Source organism: Musca vetustissima, unplaced genomic scaffold, assembly GCF_032173495.1.
Source record: "Musca vetustissima isolate MV318-11 ecotype Yass unplaced genomic scaffold, APGP_CSIRO_Mvet_v1 utg539, whole genome shotgun sequence".
Classification (NCBI taxonomy): domain Eukaryota; kingdom Metazoa; phylum Arthropoda; class Insecta; order Diptera; family Muscidae; genus Musca; species Musca vetustissima.
The window spans coordinates 410588-430939 of NW_026885358.1; the positions used below are offsets into that span (position 1 = coordinate 410588).

Below are 20352 nucleotides of genomic sequence, written 5' to 3' on the forward strand. Positions count from 1 at the left end.
AGAATGATGTGTGCTAATTTTCGTGAAAATCGGGGCAGATTAGGATATGGCTTCCATATATATTTTCGTCCGACTCAAGGTAAATGGTGCGTCAAAGTCCCTATATATCCTTCGATTTGCACGAAATTTGGCACAGCGTAATGAATAAGGCCTAGAATGATGTGTGTTAAGTTTCGTGAAAATCAGTTCAGATTTAGATATAGCTCCCATATATATTTTCGTTCGATCAAAGGTAAATAGGACTCCAGAGAACCTATATATCTTTCCATTTGCACGAAATTTGGCACAGCGTAATGAATTAGGTCTAGAATGATGTGTGTTAAGTTTCGTAAAAATCGATTCAGATTTAGATATAGTTCCCATATATATTTTCGTCCGATTTAATGTAAATGGTCTACCAAAGTCCCTATATATCCTTCGATTTGCACGAAATTTGGCACAGCGTAAAGAATTAGGTATAGAATGATGTGAGTTAAATTTCGTGAAAATCGGTTGAGATTTTGATATACCTCCCATATATATTTTCGTCCGGTTTAATGTAAATGGTGCACCAAAGTCCCTATACATCCTTCGATTTGCACGAAATTTGGCACAGCGTACTGAATAAGTTCTAGAATGAGGTGTGTTAAGTTTCCTGAAATCGGTTCTGATTTAGATATAGGTTCTATGTCTGACCAAATGAAAATTGTAGTTTCGGTTGCAGAATGACATGTTTATTGATCCAATTTCATTTTACTGGTCCTTTAAAAATGCGACGTCAGTTAGGATTCATCTGTTGAATATACCCAAAGTGGTGAAGGGTATCATATAGTCGGTCCCGTCCGACTTTATTATTTTCCTTACTGGTTTATAATATTTTTTTAAAGGCGTGGAGTTTTTAAAAATATTTTTTAAGGCCTTTATAAAGCCGCGGATTTTTTGAAAACCCCTTGTGTCAATAAAATTGTAAAAATGTGTTGTTGTTTTTTTTTCTACGCCCCAATGCCAGCGAATGTGGGGGGAAATTACATAAACCATATTAAAATAAAATTATATATAAACTTATACACGTGCACTAACACACACTCAAACAAAAACATGGTTACTAAATGCCTAAAGGTAGGCAATGGATGTTATTTTTTGTTCCTACTTTGCATCAATGCCTTGGAGAGTAAGGTGTGAAAAGTATTGCTACATGAAAGTGTGTGTGTGTGCGGATGGGTCCTTACTGTGGGCTATATACAGGTGTGTGAGTGTTTTTTTAATATATATATATATATATAAAGGTGTGTTTTTTAGATGCGTAACGGATGAAATAAAAATGCTGGAAATAAAATTTGAATTTTATATTTTTTCAAGTTTCGTTGTTGTTGCTACTGCCCGTCAACACCCCATCCAGCTGCTGTCATTTCCGTTGCTTTGATTTACTTGTTAATGTACTACTACCGCCAGCTTTTTTTGCTGCTTGTTGCCAAGCTAAAACGATTTGATTTTATTTAGCCACGTTTGTGTCGGGATAGAATTATAAAAGCTTAAGCTGAAACACTTAAAAAATCTACGCAAAACGTGTGGCTGGGCTGGGCATTACCACAGCAGTAGTAGTAGCCGAGAAGATGGCTTTAGCTGTGCCATGCTGTTGTGGCTATGTAAATAAGTGTGAACGGAGGGTAGTAGATGTGGGTGGCAGGGACACATTTTTTATACTCAAATCAAATAATAGCTTCGCGTGAAAATGATTTAAGGGCTGAATAAATCCAATCAAGCGGAAGGTATTTTTATAGGGAATAAAAGGAGAATGTCACAGAGGGGACTAACAAGGAAGCCTACCTTAAATTGGACGAAAATATATATGGCAGCTATATCTAAATCTGAACCGATTTTCACGAAACTTCACGTATGTCATTTTAGGCCCAATTCAGTACGCTAAGTCAAATTTCGTGCATATCGATATATTTAGGGACTTTGGTGCACCATTTACCTTAAATCGGACGAAAGCATATATGTGAGTTATATCTTCATCTGAACAGAAACTTCACGTACGTCATTTTAGGCCCAATTCAGTACCCTATGTCAAAATTTCGTGCATATCGAAAGATATTTAGAGACTTTGTCGCACCATTTATCTTAAATCGGACGGAAGTATATATGGGAGCTATATCTAAATATGAACCGATTTTCACGAAACTTCATTTAGGTCATTCTAGGCCTAATTCAGTACGCTATGCCAAATTTTGTACATATCGGCATATATTTAGGGACTCTGGTGCAACATTTACCTTAAATCGGACGAAATTATATATGGGAGCTATATCTAACTCTGAACCGATTTTCACGAAATTTCACTTACGTCATTCTAGGCCCAATTCAGTACGCTATGTCAAATTTCGTACAAATCGAAGGATATATAGGGACTTTGGTGCACCATTTACTTAAAATCGGACGAAAATATATATGGGAGCTATATCTAAATCTGAAACGATTTTCACGAAACCTCAAGTACGTCATTTTAGGCCTAATTCAGTACGCTATGTCAAATTTCCTGCAAATCGAAAGATATTTAGAGACTTTGGCGCACCATTTACCTTAAATCGGACGAAAATGTATATGGGGGCTATATCTAAATCTGAACCGATTTCCACGAAACTCAGCACACATCATTCCAGACTTAATTCAGTACGTAGTGCCAAATTTCGTGCAAATCGAAAGATATTTAGGGACTTTGGTGCACCATTTACCTTAAATCGGACGAAAATATATATGGAAGCTATATCTAAATCTGAACCGATTTTCACGAAACTTAACACACATCATTTCAGACATAATTCAACACGCTATGTCAAATTTCATACAAATCAAAAGATATTTAGGGACTTTGGTGCACCATTGACCTTAAATCGGACGAAAAGATATATGGGAGCTATATCTAAATTTGAATCAATTTTCACGAAACTTCACGTACGTCATTCTAGGCCTAATTCAATACGCTGTGCCAAATTTCGTGCATATCGAAAGATATTTAGGGACTTTGGTGCACCATTGACCTTAAATCGGACGAAAAGATATATGGGAGCTATATCTAAATTTGAATCAATTTTCACGAAACCTCAAGTACGTCATTCTAGGCCTAATTCAATACGCTGTGCCAAATTTTGTGCATATCGAAAGATATTTAGGGACTTTGGTTCACCATTTACATTAAATCGGTCGAAATTATATATGGGAGCTATATCTAAATCTGAGCCGATTTTCACGAAACTTAACACACATCATTTCAGACATAATTCAATACGGTATGTCCAATTTCATACAAATCAAAAGATATTTAGGGACTTTGGTGCACCATTGACCTTAAATCGGACGAAAAGATATATGGGAGATATATCTAAATCTGAACCGATTTTCACGAAACTTAACACACATCATTCCAGACTTAATTCAATACGCTGTGCCAAATTTCATGCATATCGAAAGATATATAGGGACTTTGGCGCACCATTCACCTTAAATCGGACGAAAATATATATGGGAGCTATATCTAGATTTGAACCGATTTTTCGCAATTTCAATAGGGTTCGTCCTTGGGCCAAATAAATGAGCTGTGCCAAATTTCATCCAAATGGGATGATAAATGCGATCCGTACTTTGCTTACAATTTAACATCAACAGAGGGACAGACGGACGGACGGGCATGCATAAATCGACTCAGAAAGTGATTCTATGCATATTCTCCAAAGGAACCATGGGACTATCTCACTTCCTTTTACCTCTTACAAACATATGCACACAGACATAATACCCTGTACCACAGTGTGGTGTAGGCTATAAACAAATATTTGTCAAATATCCTCAAGTGGCGAACATTAAGGTCCGACCTCTCCTAATGTGAATACACATCCAGGTGTCTCCTACAAGTTCTTGTGGTAGGATAGGATAAAACCAAACCTTGGATATAAATGAGATTTTCAGAAAAACTGTATTAATGCTAAACTGTATTAATGCTGTACCACAGTGTGGTGTAGGCTATAAACAAATATTTGTCAAATATCCTCAAGTGGCGAACATTAAGGTCCGACCTCTCCTAATGTGAATACACATCCAGGTGTCTCCTACAAGTTCTTGTGGTAGGATAGGATAAAACCAAACCTTGGATATAAATGAGATTTTCAGAAAAACTGTATTAATGCTAAGAGGCGACAAAAAAAAACCCACACCAAAGATTAAAATCATTTGCATCCGTTTTGCGAAGGGCAAGGTTCTTCCCTGATGTTTGAGTAAATCTAATTACAAAAACAACAAAGAAAATGGAAATGTCCTTGTTTAGAGGGTTGTTGTCAATATTCCAAGGTTGTTTTTTGAGATGACAAAAAAAAAAAAAAAAAAATTGGGCATTAGCATAAATTTATTGAAGCATACTTTTTGGGGTGATGATTGGTTCAATGATTGATGTTAGGTTTTAAGAATTTTGGTGAAACTTTTGAAAAACCATATGCAAATTATTGTATGCGTTTAAGGCTATACACACATACACATATATATATATATATATATATATGTTACATATTTTTAGGATTTTTGTTTTTAATTTAAGATTTATTTTTTATTTGCAACTTACCCAAGAATGTTGAACAAATATATTCGGAGATTTGATTTCCAGATTTACTCGATTCGCTAAAGTGTGATAATTCTTTGTTCAGCATACGTTTGAACTAAATATGGGAAGATATATTCAAATTAATTGTTATGTCAAAAAATGGTGCCTACTTTTAGGCTGAAGTAATTTTTTTTTTTGTATTTTCCAACTCACCTTAAGCGATGCCATATCGGATACACTACGATGGGTCTGTATCGTTTCTAATTGATCCAAGCACCAGTCTAATTCTTCAATGGTATCGGTGGCCAAACGTGTATACGCCTCATCGCCCTGGTTTAGGATAATACCCGCCGTCGATGAACGTCCCATAGATGTTTGGGTTGGTCGCCTAGATCTTAGATGATTAATACAATGTTCCACACACACAGACATTGAGAGAGAGAGAGTAACAAAGGACATTCACACACAACACACACATTCAAGCACACACGGATAAAATTTTTGGGTAACAAAGAAACAAATGACATTGACATAGGGCAACATTTGGGGTAGGGGGTTTGGCGGGATAAAATAATATAACAAAATAATAAAGGCAAACAAAGTTGTGTTAAAAGGAATAAAAAACAAAATTTGGGGACACATTCAAGAGCATTTGCAGAACATTAAAAAAAAAAACAAATCAAACAAAAAAAGAAATGAAAGAAAAAAGAGAATAAAAAATTAATGGTTAAAAAAGTGGGTAAATTAAGCATTTATTTATTTTTTATAAAAATAAAATAACGGTATTAATAATCATAAAAAAATAATTTGTATTATTTTAAATATTTTTCGGTTGTGTTTCGTTTTTTTTTGTTTCATTATTTTACGGGGGGAATAAAAAGGAGAAAGAGAAAAAAGAATTTAAGGTAAAAATATATGTTATAAATATTTTGTTTAAAAAAATGTTTTTTTAAAGGATTCTATTATTATGGAATTTAATTTGTGATCATAAAATAAAAACAAACAAACAAGAAACATTTATTTAATTGGATTTGTATGGTGGTATATCTTTTAGGAATGTGCAATAGTTATAAATTGCATTGCATACTTCTAGGGGAATTTGTTTGTGCAATTCAATTTATATTGAAAATTAATGTTGTATATATTTCAAAATATTTTTTCGAAGAATTTATTTTGTTGCTAGAATTTTATACACTTAAATTCTGTCTACTGACAATTGAATATTGGAATAAATTATTTAATATTTTTGTTATAGTCTTTTTCAAAGAATTTTATTAAAATTTTCCCTATAATATTCGGCATAGCATACATACATTTAGGAGAATGAAAAATATAATAGTACTGAGAATGAATATTAGAAACTACTGTGAATATTGGGGATATAACAATGAGTGAAAGCTCGTATGTTTCTTATTTGCTGTGCATTTACACTCTAATTTATTAATATAAAAAGTATTTCTTAAGAACTAAGTATTACAATATAACTTAACCTATCTTAGACTAATGTGTAAAAGAGAGAGAGAAAGTGCATCTGCCATAACACATGGAGTGGACACACACATTTCTTTATCTCACATGTGGCAAGCACGCTACACATGCTTATCAGTCTGTAGTGAAGATTACTCCCCGTAATATCACCCAAACATACCACATGTGGCAATATAAAACTCCTATCTTCTTATTGTGTACAAATATTCAACCAAAATAATCTCTTATCTCAAGTGGACTGTAGACACAAATAGATCCCTGTTTAACTAAATATTCTCTCCTTTACACAAGAGACCCACAGCAAGACATTCACTATCTTTATTATTTAAAAACCATGTTCGCTACGTGAACAGAATGCATAAATCAATTAGTTTTTGAGTGAAAATATTTCCATGTCGATCTAACGAACGTTGGACATTTATATCTAATTTTCAGCAAAAGATGACTATACACAACTGTGGGGAAAGTATGGTATTGTTTACAAATGCCTCGAAGTGAGGCACCAGTGAAATTCTAATGCAGTTTATTTCGTTGGTCAGCTAAGTACTTCGCTTTGTTACAAGAGACATTTGGGTATGAAAGGTTTTTTGTAAAGAAGCAATAAATAGCTTCTAGGGAGAATATACTAACAAAAAAAACTAAGGGAACTGATGAGGATCAGTGTCGAGATCCGAAACTATAGTCTTTCCTGCCTTAACCCTTGGTGGACAATGCCATACTTCCCCATTAATAAATAGTTGCGTTTTATAAAAAAACAAACTGTAATACAGCCTGACTATTTTTCAAAAACAAGACGTGAGTGTGAATTTTTATGATTTTTTTGTGAATTAATTTAAATTTATATAGTGCATAAGCTTGGATAAATAATATTTGAATTGCAATTAAAAATTATTTTTGGGAGCTGTGGAACCTACAGCTCCCAAAAAAAAAGATCAACATAAAATTTAGATTGCCAGAAGATATTGTTGTAATTATAATTTTGTTAGAAAGAACGCCATCTATACTCTGATTTTAAATTTTAGCTTAAAATTATGCACGAGTTTCATGTGTATCACATATGGCTGCCTTAAACATAGAATTAATGTTGAGTTGTATTATAAGCAGCGCCATCTATACTTCAATTGACTATCTATTAATTACATAATAACATCTATGTAGATGGTATTAGAAAACGTCTTCATGACCTAATATTTTCTTATTTTTTAAATTAGCGAACGTTGTGTACTCTTGTGTACTACTTCTTTTAATATTCTTCGAAGTTCCTCTATCTATATATCTATCTATTGGGATGATGAGTTACTACCTTGTCGGTTAGTGTTAGATAGGCGTAAACTCTTTTTGTAGTATTTTCAACAGGCTATTTTGTGTAATTTGAAGTATTCTGCAATTAGGTGCGTTGCCCCATGTAGACATTCCATGTCGTATATAGGATTCAACCAACGAAAAATATGCTTGCCTCAACACTTTATATGGTGCACAAACAATTAGGTGATACAAGGAGTAGGATGATTTGCGTAGTTTTTTTCTTATATTATCAATCTGTGGTCTTCATTTCATATGACAGTCTAATAGAATTAGAAAATATTTGAACGTATCTACTACATCAATTTTGGTTGAGCACGTTTCCACTCCTTGTTGAATGTTTTCCCCATAATGGTGAAGGCATTCATTGTTATGAAATATTATGGATATATCTGCGGGGGTTATGTGTTTGGGTCGAAAATGCATAAGTTTGGTTTTCTTTGCGTTGATAACCAAACCATTATCGTGGCACCATCTTATTAATTGATTTATTTCATTTTGCATGCCATATTCTGCAAACCTTACGGATTTGTCTGACACTATTATGGCTGTATCATCGGCATACGAAAAGGTAATGCTGTCATTAAGAGTTTTAATCATATCATTAGAATATATTATGAACAGAATTGGCCCAAGCTTGGAGCCTTGAGGTACTCCGTATTCAGATTGGTGCTCCTTACTAGTGCAATTATCAATTTTGACTTTAAATCTTCTGCAGTTTAAATACTGTTTAAACCATTTTAAACATTGACCTCTTATCCCATTTATTTCTAGTATACATAGCAGTTTCGGATGTGATAATGTGTCAAAAGCTTTGCTGAAATCGATGGACATTACTAACTATCCATAGTAATGGAACAACCTTTGATAAAGTAACATAATTAGTGCCATCTATTCTCAAATTTAGTGAATTTATATTTGATTGGAGTTTAATAGATGTGAAAGTTTTTTTAAAGCACTTCTAAATTTTTAGAAATACCTAAATGAAATCACAAATGAAGAGCAATTTCTTTGGTACTTCAAATATGTATGTGCCACAATGCTGAACGGATTTTACTGACCACAGTAAAATCAGTATAAGAGCGGCCTCTATACTTCAATTAGCTCCGTATTGTTTTAAAATGGTTGTTGCACACAATTACTCTCGTGATCGATTATATACAAGCTCTGTACGTCGTAATAATTATTTCATATTTCTAAATTATGTTCAAACATCTGTATAGGATGGAGTGTCCGATTTCAACCAAACTTTGCGCCAAATTTTTTTTGGTATCACCAACATATGAAGCTAAGAGAATAATTGATGTTAATTTCTTTGTGTTTGAGGGAAGTATGTGAGAGAACCTGCGCCATCTGTACTATATTTTGAGTGAGATTTTGCACGTTTTGTTCATTATTTTCAAATTAAATTTCGCTGGTTGGCGATTCTCTTTTTTTTGAGTTTATGTATGTGATTTTCTTACACTGAGAGAACCTACGTCATCTGTACTTTATTCTGAGAGAGATTTTACTAGAGTTGGGTAACGATGAAAGAGAGAGATTTAAAGAAACTATATAGGAGTGGGAACTATATGGAGCAAAGGAACTATGAAGAGCAAAGGAACTTCATTAAGGAACTAGTTCCTTTTTAAAAAAGGAACTAGAAAGATCGATCCGCTACGTGAACTGGATTGCCACATTCTCGATTTTACCCTTTTGTTCATTATTTTCAATTCTTCAGGTTGGAAGGGTTAGGATACAAATGTTAAATTGTAAACTCTGGCGCCATCTATATTTATATATTAGGCTAATATGTAACATTTGTTCTTTATAGTGTATACTATTAGGTGTTAATTAAATACAATTTTATACTTCTAGAAAAAAATTAAATTTCGAAATTTTCAGTTTTTGATCATTTTCTTGTTCAGCATAAGAAATTATTAAGTTATTATTTATACTCTTTCGAGTCGAGCTTGATGATCTAAGTTTTTGCAATGAAAAGGAAAGCCAGGAGAAGAACCTACGTACCCGCCATTATGCGACGCGTTTCGCCGTTGGTTAAGCGGCTTATCAGGCATATTGGGCTATGTGGCCCAATATGCCTGATCATCAAGCTCGACTCGAAAGAGTATAAATAATCACGTAAAATTACTTTCAAATGATTACTGCCCTTACAAGTCAAAATTCAAATAACAAAAAATAAGAAATTATTTTTAAAATATATTTTTCCTCAATTTTTAGGTAGAAGACTTTGGCGCCATCTATATCTTAGCTTCATATTAATCAAGTATTCTTATTTTTGTTTCTGATGTATACTTTGAGGCGATATTTTACCATAGCAGTTTATGTCAGACGTCCGATTTATTTAGAGTGGAGGAGCTAAAAAATATATTTATTTGTATATGCTTTATGTCCGATTTTATCGAGTATAAATTACGCCATTTGTATTAGAATTTTGTATATTTATCAAATAACATTGTTACTGCATACTTTTAGGCACTAAATGAAACAATTTCTTTAAGGGAGTATTTCCCTTGCTTGAAATAAAAATTTCGCTGGAGGGAGATTAGGATGCATATTTTAAATTGTAAACCTTGGCACCATCTATATTTTATACTCATTAGATTATTTTATAACATTTGTTCGTATAATATTAGGCGCTAATTAAATAAAAACTTAATATGTCTGAAGCCCGATATTTAAATTTTAAGAATATATAAATTTAAGAAAAAATTAAATATTATTGGAATTTACTACAGGAGGACTTATTCTCTATTTTTATTTATATATTATTTATGAGCGATTTCATCGAGTATAAATAGCGCCATCTATATCACAATTTAGTATATTTCTTACATATCGTTCTTAGTGCATACTTTTAGGCATTAAAGGTAAAACTTCATTAAGGGATTTTCTTTTGCTTGAATTTAAAATATTCGCTGATGGGAGATTCTCTATTTTTAAAATTTTGCACATTCCTAAAATGAAAAGTTTATAATGAAGAGGAAATGGTGTATAGAAAAAGTAGGGCCACAGTGAAAATGTTTTTACTTTTCTTTTTAAATATTTTTTTGTAATTCTTATTTTTTCCTATTTTTTTTTAATTAAGGATATTGTTTTTTTTTTAAGATTCAGCCAGGTGCAATTTATTATATCAAGACAATGAAGAAATAAAACGAAAACAATTTAAACAACAAGAACAACAATCTATCTATTTTTGGCCGGTCAGTGAGTGGGTTTTTGAAAGAGTGTAAAAAGGGGTAGGGCAGGGCTGCTGTTGCTTTCTTGTTACAACGTTTAAATTTAGGTTAGGTTAGAGTGAAGGAGCTAAATCCATATTAATTAAGAATAACGAAAAAAAATAGTAGATAGGGGGAGAGAGAGAGTGTGAGCGGAAAACGAAACAAAATAACAATGGAAAATGAAAAATAAAAAGAAAAGAAAAATACACTTACTTGTTGGATGCCGGAACATTTGTCAGACTTAATAAATTATTGCGCACAGAACGTAAACTTGCTAAAATTTGGGCAAATGGTGTCACAATGAGATCCTCGCCATGGCTACAAAAAAAAACGAGAGAAAGGAAATAAATGGATTAATTAATTTTTGTTTTTTTATAATGGTAGGAAAAATAGACACTACATAGTAATAGGCTTATTTTAATAACTATTAATTAAAATTAAATTTATAAAATAAAAATAAAATAACATACATGAAAACAATGAATGAAAATTAGTTGCAATAAATTAATAATTTAAAAATAATAAAAATAATAATAACTGTCATAACAAAAAAAAAAAAAAAAACAAAATAAATAAAATTTAAAAAAATTTGAAATCTAATTATGTGCAGACTACAGTAGCGGCATACATTTCAACTAATTAAATCAGTTGGGATTTTTAATTGTTTTTATGTTTATAAAATTAATAATAATAAATAGTGTTTATTTTTAATTAATTTTTTTTTTAATTATCACAATAATTATTATTGTGTTCATAATACAATTAGCTATTCAAACCAACAATGATATTATAATTATCATTAAAGAATTTCATTATTAATCTCATCAATATATTCATTACTGCCGTTCGGCGGATTTTTTTTGCGGAACATCATGATTATCTTCGTCTCTATATATTAAAAAAAAAACAATTTAAAACAATGACAATAGTTTTTTATCATTTATTATTATAAACACCATCATATTCATCCTCATAGCATTCTGTTAGACTATGAATACTACATTCGAATCAGTGACAATGTCAGACAATTTCTCAAACATTTAATAAGAATTCAGAATTCAAACTACAAAAAAAAAGAGAATTTTCTACAAGGAACGCCCACTCAGTTTATTGTGTGTGTGTGTGTGACAATTTTTAATAATTTGCTTTAAAAAATACATGCTTTCGGGCATTAGAAATTCTTTGAATTAGGCGCCCTATAATCGGTGGGATTGGTAAAATATGTATAAAATATATTTTTAAAAGTTTAAAAGTCAGACGGGGCCGACTATATGATACCCTTCACCACGTTGGGAACATACAAAAGATGTTAATATCTACAATATCGTGTAGATAGAACAGACATAGAATCTTTGTGATGGAATCGGGCGAAATTAAATGTGCTATCTCGATAGATATTTGAACCAATTAAAAATAAACTCCATACACATACCATTCTGAAATCAATGAAAGATTTCATGTCAAACGGGCTGACTTGGATTCTTTTCTTGGGTGTACCATTTGTATGAAATCGAGTAAAGTTATGTATGGGAGCTATATATACACATGGACCTAATTGAGTAACCGTTGCATACACCATTTGTTTTTATTATCACTCTATATTCAATTTAATATCCTCTGCCAAATTTCGTGTAAATCGAACAAAAATAGGCCCTTCAGTGCAACATTTACATAAAATCGAACAAAAAAATATATAAGACCTATATCAAAATCTGAACCGATTTCAACAAACCTTTTCACACATCATTTTTTCCTCAATTGCATTCGCTATGAAAAATTTTGTCTCAATCGGACAAATATTGGGAGTCGAAACTATATATTGGAGCTATATCTAAATCTAAACAGATTTTAACAACTTCGCAGACATCAATCTGGACTTAATTCAGTACTCTGTGCAAAATTTTGTCTCAATCGGATAAATATTGTGAGTTTGGTGCATCATTCACAAAAAATCGAACGAAACTATATGTGGGAGCTATATCTAAATCTGAACCGATTTTAACAAAACTTCGCAGACATCAGTCTGGACCTAATTTAGTACTCTGTGCAAAAATGTGTCCGAATCGGACAAATATTGGGAGTTTGATGCATCATTCACATAACATCGGACGAAACTATATGTGGGAGCTATATCTAAATCTGAACCGATTTTCACGAAACTTGGCACACATCACTCCTGGCCCAATTTAGTACGCTATGCCAAATTTCGCGCAAATCGAAAGATATATAGGAACATTGGTGCACCATTTAAATAAAATCGGACGAATATATATATGGGAGCTTTATTTAAATCTGAACCGATTTTCACGAAATTTAACACACATCGTTCTAGACTTAATTCATTGCGCTATGCTAAATTTCGTGCAAATCGAAGATTATATAGGGTCTTTGGTGCTCTATTTACCTAAAATCGGACGAAAATATATATGGGAGCTATATCTAAATCTAAACCGATTTTCATAAAATTTAATACACAACATTCTAGACTTAATTCAGTAGGCTATACCAAATTTCGTGCAAATCGAAGAATATATAGGGACTTTGGTGCACCATTTACATTAAATCGGACAAAAATATATATGGGAGCTATAACTAAATCTGAACCAATTTTCACGAAACTTAACACACATCATTCTAGACTAATTGCAGTACGCTATGCCAAATTTCGTGCAAATCAAAGATTATATATGAACATTGGTACACCATATACATTAAATCGGACGAAACTATATATGGGAGCTATATTGAAATCTGACCCGATTTTTAGGAAACTTAACACACATCATTCTAGATCTAATTCATTACGTTGTGCCGGACGAAAATATATATGGGAGCTATAACTAAATCTGAAGCTATTTTCACGAAATTTAATACACATTGTTCTAGAGTTAATTCAGTACGCTATGCCAAATTTCAAATCGAAGAATATATATGGACTTTGGTGCGCTATTTACATAAAATCGGACAAAAATATATATGGGAGCTAAATTTAAATCTGAACTGATTTTCACGAAATTTAACACACATCATTCTTTACCTAATTCATTACACTGTGCCAAATTTCGTGCAAATCGAAAGATATATAGGTACTTTGGTGTACCATTTACTGAAAATCGGACGAAACTATATATGGGCCAAATGAATGAGCTTTGCCAAATTTTCTCCAATTCGAATCAAAAATTCGACCTGTACTTTGTTTACTATTTAACATGGGCAGACGGACATGCATACATGGACTTAAAAAGTGATTCTTTGCATATTCTCAAAAGGAACCATGGGTCTATCTCGATTCCTTTTGCCTGTTACAAACATATGCACAAAGACATAATACCCTATACCACAGTGTGGTGAAGGGTATAAAAATATGCCTGTTTTTTAAGTGTTCAAAAACCCAATGTTTATACCCTACACAACTATGTTATCAGGGTATTATAACTTTGAGCAGCCCCAAGAGTTTGTAACGCCGTGAAATATTGGTCCTAGACCCACCTTCAAGTATACCGATCGTCATATCTCGACTAGCTGAGTCGATCTAGATATGTGTGTCCATCCGTCTGCCCGTCTGTCCATTATAATTTGTAAACACGATACAGGCCATAGTTATGGAGCAATCTTCACGAAATTGTGCATGTAGGATGGGTTCTGGCCAATGAAGACCCCTATTGTTTTTGGTAAAGATCGGTTAATATTAAGGTGATGAAATGGACCAAAAACTTTATTTTTGTCTGATTTTCTGGTCGCTCCAGAGGCCGCAATTATGGTCCAAACATCGCGTGTTTTTGCATGGAGAAGGGGATCGGGCCAAATAATAAGCATGCCTGTTTTGATAAAGATCGGTCAATATTTAGCGTGTCAAATGGACCCTGACTTTTGTGTGAAAAATGACAAAATTTGAATTCTATGGCTTATATATTTCCTCCTGAAGGACATAGAACCGAGAAGTTGATGGTATATCCAAGAGGAGTTGTTGGCCTTTAAATTGATACCAACTATATTGTCGTATGTGTTCGGATATGAGAGTTACACTTAAATATTTACTGTTGCTTAGGTATTCAGATATTATTTTGTAACCCATTACCACATTAGAGGGCGGAAATATAATGCTGATCGCTTTGAAATTTTCCATGAAGTTCCAATTATGGCCAAGGATAACGCCTATAATTTTCGGTGATGATCAGAATAAAATTTTGGGATGAAGTGGACCGAAAACTTAATTTCTTTTTGTGTTTTCTAGTCGAATATAAGCCGAACATCACAACTCAACCCACGGTTAAAGGAATATGGACAAGTAAGTAGAAGGGCTGTACTGAATATTTATAATATTCGGAACATGTAAGGAAGATGTGCTGTTGACCTCTAATCGGGCAAGTAGGGGCAAATATCACGAAATATTGCCTAGGCTCGGAATAAACATCCGAGTTCCGTGGTAGTTGTGTAGGGTATCATATGGTCGGCCCCGTCCGACTATACTGCTCCGCTCACTGGTTTTAAATAGTTTTTAGTGGTCTTTAATTTATATAGTGGAATCACTTCGACTGAGAGTAAAGTGCCCACCAAAAACAAAATATTGTATTTGGGTAGTATTTGAAATCTATATTTGTTTTCTCAAATTTGAATAATAGAATACTGACCTCAAAAAAGTTTTACAAAATCTCACACACACACTAAACAACGGAATCGGGAATGAATAAAAAACTACACATGCCAAAAAAAAAATATTGAATGAAAATTTTTGAATTTTTTTTTATTTCAGTATTTCCTAGATTTCCAATAAATACTTAATCCAAAAATATATAATGGGAAAAAAAGGAAATAAAATATGCCCATATTAAGGTGTGCTAATTAAATGTATATAAAAAAATATATTTTGGAAAAAAAAATATTTTATTTGCCAGGGCATAAAAAATGTCAAACGAAAGTTTTTTTATTAAATCATATTGTGGGAAATTAAATTTATTTTTAGTTAAAATTGTCATGGATGTGTCTTTTCTATTTAATTCTATGACGTCAAAACACGAAATCATGTGCTAAAATATTTCACCACTTGTGTTATGAATTGCTCATAAAAATCCCCATTTTAAGAGTTGTATGAATGTGTATACGTATAAATATATATATATATATATAAATATGTATAAATGTATAAATGTATAAATATATATATATATATATATATATTTATGTGATTTTGGCACACATACACATGACCAGTTATTAATTAGAGCTGGTTATCATATGATTTGTCAACTATTGGCAAAATGATTTATAAAAAAACAAAAAAAAAAAAAAAAAAAAAAACAAACCGGAAGCAAAGATTGAAAAATTATTTTAAACCAATAAGGAAAGTTCAAAAGTCGGACGGGGCCGACTATATGATAGCCTTCACCACTTTGGGTACATGCAAGACATGTTAATATCTACAATATCCTGTCATTGAATCTTTGGAGGACCATTGAGATGGAATCGAGGCGGAATTAAATGTGCTATCTAGATAGACATTTGAACCAATAGAAAAACCCCATACACATACGATTCAATGAAAAATTGCATATCAAACGGACAAACTTGGATTCTTTGGTGTACCATTTGTATGAAATCGAGTACAATTATGTATGGGAGCTATATATAAACACATGGACGTAATTGAGTAACCGTTGTATGCACCATTTGTTTTTTGTAATCAATTCAATTATTACCCTCTGCCCAATTTCGTGTAACCACCATTTACATAAAGTCGAACGAAAATATATATAAGACCTATATAAAAATCTGAACCGATTTCAACAAACATTGTCACGAATCATTTTTTTCTCAATAGCATTCGCTATGCAAAATTTTACTCAATCAGACAAATATTGGGAGTTTCGTCTATCATTCACAAAAAATCGTATGAAACTATATATGGGAGCTATGTCTAAATCTGAACCGATTTCAAAACAAACTTCGCAGAACTCAGAACTCTGTGCAGAATTTTGTCCCAATCGGACAAATATTGGGAGTTTGGTGCATCATTTACATAAAATCGGACGAAACTATATATGGGAGCTATATCTAAATCTAAACCGATTTTTACGAAACTTGGCAGACATAACTCTAGGCTCAATTCAGTACGTTATGGCAAATTTCATGCAAATCGAAAGATATATAGGGACTTTGAAGCACCAGATTTTATGTAAATCTGACGAAAATATATATGGGAGCTATATATAAATCTGAACCGATTTTCACGAAACTCAGCACACATCATTCTAGACTTAATTGAGTGCGCTAGGCCAAATTTCGTCCAAATCGAAAGATATATAGGGACATTGGTGCACCATTTGCATAAAATCGGACGAAACTATATATGGGCGCTATATCTAAATCTGAACCGATTTTCACGAAACTTGGCAGACATCACTCTAGGCTCAATTCAGTACGTTATGCCAAATTTCATACAAATTGAAAGATATATAGGGACTTTGGTGCACCATTGACCTAAAATCGGACGAAACTAAATATGGGAGCTATATCTAAATCTGCACCGATTTTCACGAAACTTGGCAGACATCACACTAGACTCAAATAAGAACGTTATGCCAAATTTCGTGCAAATCGAAAGGTATTTAGGGACATTGGTGCTCCATTTACCTAAAATCGGACGAATATATATATGGGAGCTATATCTAAATCTGAACCGATTTTTACGAAACTTGGCAGACATCACACTAGATTCAAATAAGTACGTTATGCCAAATTTCATACAAATCGAATGATATATAGGGACTTTTGTGCACCATTCGAACGAAAATATATATATGGGAGCTACATCTAAATCTGAACCGATTTTTTTCCCAATTTCAATAGGGCTGTGCCAAATTTCTTCCAATTCGAATTATAAATGCGACCTGTACTTTGTTTACCAATTAACACCAACAGACGGACGGACATGCATAAATCGACTCAGAAAGTGATTCTATGTATTTTCTCAAAAGGAACCATGGGTCCATCTCGTTTCCTTTTGCCTGTTACAAACATATGTAAAAAGACATAATACACTGTACCACAGTGTGGTGAAGGGTATAAAAATTACGCTAATAAATGAGCATTGAAAAAAGATCTTTAAAAAATCCACGCCGATAAATGAGCAATGAAAAAATATTTTTAACAAATCCGCGAATCTTCCGGACCACTGAAAAAATAAAAAAATCCACAAATCTTACGGACACTTTATTGTATTTGTATTATTTATGGTTTAGACTATGAATTTCTTTTAATGTCATTTGCCAAAGTCAAATCGTATCGTAAAATATTTTATGTCTTTGAAATATTGAAAATCCATAGATGTTGGTTCTACGAAATATGTGTGTATGTATGTTTCTATAGATATTTTGCATAATTGCAAATCATGTGTTTGACTTTCAAAATTCTTGTAACTTATGTTTTTATCATTCCGATAAATAAATAAGAAAAAATTAAAAAAAAATCATTTCATATTGAGAGCAGTTCGTTTGTCACAGAAAAAACAGATAATTTACATTGCAGCTGTCAGTGAATTGAATTTACAGTGGCAAATGTTTGAACAATAAAAATTAAAAAAAAAACAAATATAAATTAAACTTTTTATAAGTGCCACAAAATGCACAAGCAGATAAAACCCCATTAAAGATTACAAAAAATAACAATGTTGTAAGTTTAGAGGCTGTGATAAAAATATTGAATGTAGGTGTTGATAATTCTCACGTGGGGTTTACAAATAAAAAAAAATAAATTCAAGAGACAGGAAAATTTAAAACAAAACCAGTGAGCGGAGCAGTATAGTCGGACGGGGCCGACCATACGATACCCTACACAACCCATCCTACATGCAAAATTTCGTGAGGATTGGTCCATAACTGTGGCCTGTATTGTGTTTACAAATTATAATGGACAGACGGACGGACGGACACACATGTCTAGATCGACTCAGTTAGTCCACATATGACGATCGTTATACTTGAAGGTGGGTCTCTTGGGACTGCACAAAGCTATAATACCCTGACAACATATTTGTGTAGGGTATAAACATGTAAATACATAATATTTATATAAATATGCCCCATATTTTTACTGCGACCATTGACCCCCCTTTATATATCTTAAAGAAAAATAAAAAAGTCTTTGTTGCGAATTTAATATTATTTTCATATTTTAAAAATTCACTTTGGATGCAAAAGAAAGGAATTTCTTAATTATTCAATAAATACTAAGGAATACAACACGTATTCATAAATATATATATATATATATATATATATACCAACAGCAAAGCGACAAAGGGTCATTACATTGTCAAAATTTATTAATAATTTTGAAACTGGGTTAATATGACTGGAAATTAATTCTTATCGTTTCACATAAGAATGTGAAACAAATACAATTAAAATAAAAATAATAATAAAATAAATCTGAGACAAATGGAGTGCAAAATCTGAGGAAATTATATAAAGAATGAGATGGATTTAAAAAAAGTATATACTTTCAAGTACCTAACAAATGCGTGATTTTTTTAATATTTCTTAAAAATAATGCGTAGATTTTTATACCCTACACAACTATGTTGTCAGGGTATTATAGCTTAGTGCAGCCCCAAGAGTTTGTATCGCCGCGAAATATTGGTCCTAGGCCCACCTTCAAGTATACCGATCGTCATATCTCGTCTAGCTGAGTCGATCTAGACATGTGTGTCCGTCCGTCTGTCCATTATAATTTGTAAACACGGTATAGGCCACAGTATGGACCAATCTTCACGACATTTTTGGTAAATATCGGTTAATATTAAGGGGATGAAATGTACCAAATACTTAAATTTTGTCGGTTTTTCTGGTCGCTCCAGAGACCGCATTTATGATCCAAAGACTCAGAATGCCAGTTTTGATAAAGATCAGTCAATATTTAGCGGGTTTTGTGTGAAAAATGACAAAAATTATATTCCAGCGTATTATTTACTCCTGAAGGACATTACGTGGGAGTTACATCAGACATTTAGTAAACCATTACAACACTGCAGGGCGGAAATATAGCGCTGATCGCTTTGAAATTTTCCATGAGTATCCAGGTATGGTCAAGGACAAAACCTATAATTTTCAGTGATGATCAGATAATAATTTTAGGATTTTCGAGTCGATATATATGCCGCAATTATAAGCCGAACATCACAAAACAACCCACGGTGAAGGGAATATGGACAAGTAATTAGAAGGACAGTACAGAATAAAAGTAATGTTCGAAAACTTTGTCAGTGTAGGGAAGAGATGCTCTTGACCTCTAATCGGGCAAGTGGGTGCAACTATCACGAAATATTGCCCAGGCTTGGAATAAAAATCCGCAGAAAGTTAGAGTTCCGCGGTAGTTGTGTAGGGTATCGTATGGTGGTATTGTATGAGTCTAGAAGGATGTGTGTTAAATTTCGTGAAAATCAGTTAAGATTTAGATATAGCTCCCAAATATATTTTCCGCCGATTTTAGGTAAATAGGGCACCAAAGTCCCTATATATAATTCGATTTGCACGAAATTTGGCATAGCGAACTGAATTGAGTCTAGAATGGTGTGTATTAAGTTGCGTGAAAATCGGTTCAGATTTACATATAGCTGCCATATATATTTTCGTCCGAATTTATGTAAATGGTGCAACAAAGTCCCTATATATCTTTCGGTTTGCACGAAATTTGGCATAGCGTACTGAATTGATATGCATAAATTTTCCTATAAATCGTTTTCTATAAATTTGTCCCATGGTATGCAGACGACTC

The 20352-nt window shown here is 32.7% G+C and overlaps 1 protein-coding gene across 6 annotated transcripts in view; it reads right to left on the reverse strand.

Annotated features, from left to right (window-relative positions):
* LOC133332581 (cAMP-specific 3',5'-cyclic phosphodiesterase) overlaps window positions 1-20352 on the reverse strand; it is a 208247-nt gene that overhangs the window by 7106 nt on the left and 180789 nt on the right. For 3 of the 6 annotated variants that reach the window (XM_061540957.1, XM_061540960.1, XM_061540958.1), the window contains 3 exons: window positions 10795-10899; window positions 4784-4964; window positions 4592-4685 (listed from right to left, as the gene is read on the reverse strand). In XM_061540957.1, coding sequence (XP_061396941.1) covers window positions 4592-4685; window positions 4784-4964; window positions 10795-10899 — 380 coding nt within the window. The remainder of the gene's footprint in view (window positions 1-4591; window positions 4686-4783; window positions 4965-10794; window positions 10900-20352) is intronic. The other 3 variants (XM_061540955.1, XM_061540956.1, XM_061540959.1) reach the window with 1 other exon arrangement.